At 42.7% G+C, this 6,077-nt stretch overlaps 1 protein-coding gene across 1 annotated transcript in view; it reads left to right on the top strand.

The window, feature by feature from the left end:
- Nucleotides 1-3,993, top strand: part of guca1d (guanylate cyclase activator 1d) — a 10,908-nt gene extending 6,915 nt beyond the window's left edge. The window contains exons 4-5 of the mRNA XM_047378433.1: nucleotides 1,733-1,820; nucleotides 1,913-3,993. Coding sequence (XP_047234389.1) covers nucleotides 1,733-1,820; nucleotides 1,913-2,049 — 225 coding nt within the window. The 3' untranslated portion in view covers nucleotides 2,050-3,993. The remainder of the gene's footprint in view (nucleotides 1-1,732; nucleotides 1,821-1,912) is intronic.
- Nucleotides 3,994-6,077: the final 2,084 nt, after the last annotated feature.

The following is a 6,077-nucleotide window of genomic DNA, read 5'->3' as shown; positions in this document are numbered from 1 at the left end:
ATCTGAAGACATCAGACAGGAAGTTAAAGCTTGGTGACAAGTGGGTCTTGCAGATGGACAATGTCCCTCAGCAGACCACCAGAGAAAATATGTGGGCAGAATCACAGACCTGGCCCAGTTACACCGGATCTGTCTGGATGGATGGGCAAAAATTCCAGCAAACTGTTGTGAGAAGCTTGAGGAACCAAAACCAGAACATTAGAGCCAAGTCAGACAGTTCCACCAAATGTTGAGGAGATGGTTGGGAACTTCTGATCTGGAAGTAAAAACAATCTGTTAGATAAATAGAAATCATTTTATTAAATCAGAACTGATCAAAGAATTTTCTTAAAATTGTTCTTTTTAAATTTACTTTTTGTTAGATTTGACTCAAATTTCACTCCAAGTCCAACAATGAGTATAAATCAGAACAATTTTAACCAGCAGAATATTTGTGGGGTTCTGCTCTCATCCTGAAGGGAAGCTTTCTGTGACGACTAGAATCACTGGGAGCATTAAAGTCACAAGAAAAAGACAAATACAGGTTTCCTCATGAACACGGCGAAACATCGGACTCTTATCTCTGATCTTCATCATAGCTGAAGTTTAAAAATACGTTTCTACCTTGAATGAAGTTAAAAGAGGAAGGAGAGAAAGTTACCAGGAGCTTAACCTGGGATCTGAGTCAGCAGCCAACAGAGACGGATTAACTCTGAGTTTAGCTGGGCGTTAATCTGCTGAGTGAACTCTGTGTTCTTAAGAGTCCACATGATCCACCAGAACATTACAGGAACCAGTGGAACTGTTAAACCACAACAGCTTCTGCATCATCATTAACATGAAAATGTTAATGATGATGCAAGTTATAAAACTTTCTCACCTAATTTAATAGTTAATCATTTTCAGAAGACTTTAGAAAAAAATATTTCCATTAAACTTGGTTCTGAAATATGAGAGGCTCTGATCCCACAAACTCATAGACCTCCTGGACATTCAGGACCAAACAGAACCCTGTTGAAGTTGTCCTCTGATTCGCCGCTCCACTAAAGGGCCGTTTCACAGCTTTTGGGTCTTTCTCCGTACTTAGAAAATCCTCCAACCAGGTTCTTTACTTTTCAAGCTTGCATTGGACCCTCTATTCATCAGTCACATAATCACATTTTCCTATAGTACTACAGTAGATGTCCTCGGGGCGAGGCGGGTCTTGGACACCATGGGACGATCCCAGACTAGTGTGAGGTTTGTGGTTAAATGACTCTACAACAGGAGGTTCTGTACTTTATATTGGGTTTGATCACGGGTCGCAACCGGACTGGAATCAGAACCAAATCAGTGGGAATTGAGTGCAATCGAAAGTCTTTAGAAAAGACACAAATTAGTTAAAATATAAGTGAGATGAATTTATTTCTATAATTATTAATCTCCAAAATCCAGAGAGATTATCAACTGCCCAGAGAAATAAACTGATGGCGAACAGTCGAAGAATCAAACGGACCTCAACCCACTAGATCAGAGGTGTCAAACTCCAGTCCCTGGTCCAACACACCTCAAACAAATGGCTACATTTCCTTCTCAGTATGCAGTCAAGTTCTCCAGAGTCCTGCTAATGACCTAATTATTTGATTCAGGTGTGCTGAAGCAGAGGAACATCTAAAAGTTGCAGGTTACCAGCCCTCGAGGACTGGAGTTTGACACCTGTGCTCTAGATGGTCTCATTCTGACACTGATGTTCTGTATCCGTCTCCCCCTGCAGGCCATCCAGGACATTACACGGAACAGGGACATCGACCCGGAGGAGATCGTTACGCTGATTTATGAAAGGATCGATGTGAAGGGCGAAGGTAAGAACAACGCTCTGCTTCATGTTCAAGGTCCAGACCGAGAATCTGGACTGATTCAATGCATCACGCTGTGACCTCTGACCCCCTCCCAGGTGAGTTGACGCTGGAGGAGTTCATTGATGGAGCCAAGGAGCACCCAGACATCATGGACATGCTGAAGAACCTGATGGACCTAACACCGGTTCTGGAGATCATCGTGAAAGGCCGACAGCCCGCCATCCAGGACTGAGGACAAATAAACACCTTTAGACTCTTGGCGGACGTCTAAAATCTACCCATCCACACAAATCAAGCCCAAAGAACTTCACTGTCAGCCGTCCGACTCTTCCACGAGTCATTTTCCATCACTTCCTTCAGGAATTTCCTCAGGAATGTTTCCTGATTGGAAGCAGCTGCAGGAGATTTGACTCCTGCTCAAAAAGTTGTCACTTTTTCTAAGAAGTGTCTCCTGATGGAGTGTTATTTTTTTACTCTTCAGTCCTTTCAGAAAAACTTTTTCAAACTGTTTTCTTTTGGGGATCTTTGAACATTTGTACCCTGTGAATATTTTGTAAAGAAAAAAAAAAAAAAAAAGATTTATAGCAAAATATTTTCACATCCGTGAAGTTTGCAATCTGACAGTCCAAAATTAATAGTTAAATGATGGGAGCATTAATCAACAAAACCACAAATCAAATCTACCAATGTGTTTCCAAGAATATAAATCTGACATGACCACAAAGATCAGTTTAGTTTTCTTTAGTTGAAACATGTTTTAGATTTTAGCGTGTTAGAGCCGTGTTCAATGTGCTGATGTTCAACATCGATCAGTTTGAAGGACAAATACAAAGCAGCAAGAAGATTTCTGTTATTTTCTTAGACTCTGATTCACACCAGAACCACCACAAAAAGAAATGGATCACCTTACTGTGCATCTTACTGTGGTCCGGAATCAGTTTGTTAGGTTACTAACGGAACCGAATTGGACTTCTGTAGCTCTAACACACCCGTCTGAAGAAAGTTCATTGGGTTGCAGATAATCTCTGATCCAGACCTCATTTCTTTACCTTCTCCTTCCAAGCAGCGGGAATGTGGTCCAGATCGGATCAGTTTCCTGAAGAAAAACGAAGTTGCTGCTGCTTTCTGAGAGATGTTAGTAACAGATTTCTGTGGGCAGTCTCTGTGAATGGAGCATGCTGGGAATCCTCTTAAACCTGTAAGAGGTTCGGCTTCTTTCTTCCCTCAAATGAAACGGCAGGATGACCAGGAGCGGCAATATGTCACTAAAACACACGACAGTCGTGTTCAAACAAGACCGAATCACCTTCAGAAACCTGCTCCTCTTGCTCGAGGCCAGTTCGTGGACCATCACAGGTCAGAACGGGAAAAACCAGGCCAGCAGGCCAGGATTTATCTCACCTAAAGCAGGATTTACAGGCTTTGGCTGTCGTCTCATTAAGGAAACCCCGGGTCCATCATCAGGAAAGCGAAACTGGAAAATCTTTATGGTAAAAAAAACATAAAACACATATTTACAGAGAGAAATTAAAGGCTCAGTATGCAACAGCTACCGAAATCTAGGGGTTCACGCCGAGATTGCAATGATTTGTTTTTGGCCTTTTGTTGTAAAAAGTTCACAACAAAAGGCTGAATAATTAGAGAAATCAAAACTGTGGCCTTTAGTTTGAAGACTTCCTTCTCAAGTTTAGTGATTCTGTCCTTTGTCTTGTTTTGGGCCCAAATTCCCTCCAGGTGTAGCTCACATAAAAAGTTCCTCCTGATTTTAGCCTGGAGCCGATTCAAGCAAAGTGACGTGAAAATACGATTTTCAGCTAAGAAATCTTCTTCTGGTGTTTCTGACCAATTAATGCTCTACTGACGCTAGTTACTGAGTTGAGGGAAATACTCCAGCATCGACCCCGACCGGCTCTTTGTTGGTGAGGAAGAAGAGCAGTTGTACAGAGGAACACTTTTAGAACATGTTCTGCTTAAAATGACCAGATTATTTGACTTTATTCCTCCCAGCATCAGTTTGGAACTCCCTCTGATGATGAAGAGAGATCAGACCGAGGAAGGTTAAAGCTATAAACTGGTATTCATACAGTCACATCAAAACCATTTTTTTTTATCGTGCATGAAAATTCTAAAAAGCTTTGTGTTTTTGTTGCCTTACTAATAAAGTTTTCAAACATCATCAAAGCCTGAAACTGGTAAAATCCTCCATTATTTAAGTAAATGTCAATTTTTATGCAAACGAGGTCCTGATTTACACCCGCTGACAGAAACAGCTCAGCTTCTCCATGGAAGAAATGGCCTGATTCGGATGCTTTTTACTCCACATGCAGATCCTATGGAGTTCAATAAGGCTGAGCGGTCATACTGTTGAACTGCTTAACATCTGGTGAACATACAGGTCCTTCTCGAAATATTAGCATATTGTGATAAAGTTCATTATTTTCCATAATGTCATGATGAAAATTTAACATTCATATATTTTACATTCATTGCACACTAACTGAAATATTTCAGGTCTTTTATTGTCTTAATACGGATGATTTTGGCATACAGCTCATGAAAACCCAAAATTCCTATCTCACAAAATTAGCATATCATTAAAAGGGTCTCTAAACGAGATATGAACCTAATCATCTGAATCAATGAGTTAACTCTAAACACCTGCAAAAGATTCCTGAGGCCTTTAAAACTCCCAGCCTGGTTCATCACTCAAAACCCCAATCATGGGTAAGACTGCCGACCTGACTGCTGTCCAGAAGGCCACTATTGACACCCTCAAGCAAGAGGGTAAGACACAGAAAGACATTTCTGAACGAATAGGCTGTTCCCAGAGTGCTGTATCAAGGCACCTCAGTGGGAAGTCTGTGGGAAGGAAAAAGTGTTGCAGAAAACGCTGCACAACGAGAAGAGGTGACCGGACCCTGAGGAAGATTGTGGAGAAGGGCCGATTCCAGACCTTGGGGGACCTGCGGAAGCAGTGGACTGAGTCTGGAGTAGAAACATCCAGAGCCACCGTGCACAGGCGTGTGCAGGAAATGGGCTACAGGTGCTGCATTCCCCAGGTCAAGCCACTTTTGAACCAGAAACAGCGGCAGAAGCGCCTGACCTGGGCTACAGAGAAGCAGCACTGGACTGTTGCTCAGTGGTCCAAAGTACTTTTTTCGGATGAAAGCAAATTCTGCATGTCATTCAGAAATCAAGGTGCCAGAGTCTGGAGGAAGACTGGGGAGAAGGAAATGCCAAAATGCCAGAAGTCCAGTGTCAAGTACCCACAGTCAGTGATGGTCTGGGGTGCCGTGTCAGCTGCTGGTGTTGGTCCACTGTGTTTTATCAAGGGCAGGGTCAATGCAGCTAGCTATCAGGAGATTTTGGAGCACTTCATGCTTCCATCTGCTGAAAAGCTTTATGGAGATGAAGATTTCATTCAGCACGACCTGGCACCTGCTCACAGTGCCAAAACCACTGGTAAATGGTTTACTGACCATGGTATCACTGTGCTCAATTGGCCTGCCAACTCTCCTGACCTGAACCCCATAGAGAATCTGTGGGATATTGTGAAGAGAACGTTGAGAGACTCAAGACCCAACACTCTGGATGAGCTAAAGGCCGCTATCGAAGCATCCTGGGCCTCCATAAGACCTCAGCAGTGCCACAGGCTGATTGCCTCCATGCCACGCCGCATTGAAGCAGTCATTTCTGCCAAAGGATTCCCGACCAAGTATTGAGTGCATAACTGTACATGATTATTTGAAGGTTAAAATATTATTTGAATCTAAAATATATGAATGTTAAATTTTCATCATGACATTATTGAAAATAATAAACTTTATCACTAATATTTTGAGAAGGACCTGTAGATGTTCCAGGGCCGAAACAGTGCAAGAAATGAGGGCACCAGGACGCGTCATAAGAGTTGGCATCGTGAAGTTGGCATTATGAAGCAAAAAGAAACAGGATCCTTCTTCTGGTAGAGGTTTAGAGGAATCTTACAGAACATTGTGACCCTGGGACAGTCTTAAGAAGATGACCCCTGTCCACAGACAAACCGATTGCTCCATGTTGAGGTGTCCCCATCTATCCTCTAATAAAAGTCAGGGATCAGCTCTGACCCAGCGCCGACCTACAGGATCTCAAGGTCAAGACAATGTGGGCTGACCTCATGGAGGACATTATTCAACATCTGTCTGATCCAGTTCTGCTCTGAATCAGTGCTTGTAAGCAGACCTGAGGACAGTTTCACACCCTGCTGTGATGGGACCATCA

This window comes from Girardinichthys multiradiatus, chromosome 11 (assembly GCF_021462225.1).
Source record: "Girardinichthys multiradiatus isolate DD_20200921_A chromosome 11, DD_fGirMul_XY1, whole genome shotgun sequence".
NCBI classification, from domain to species: Eukaryota; Metazoa; Chordata; class Actinopteri; order Cyprinodontiformes; family Goodeidae; genus Girardinichthys; species Girardinichthys multiradiatus.
Note: the sequence above shows the minus strand (reverse complement) of the source record. Positions and strands in the feature narration are given on the sequence as shown.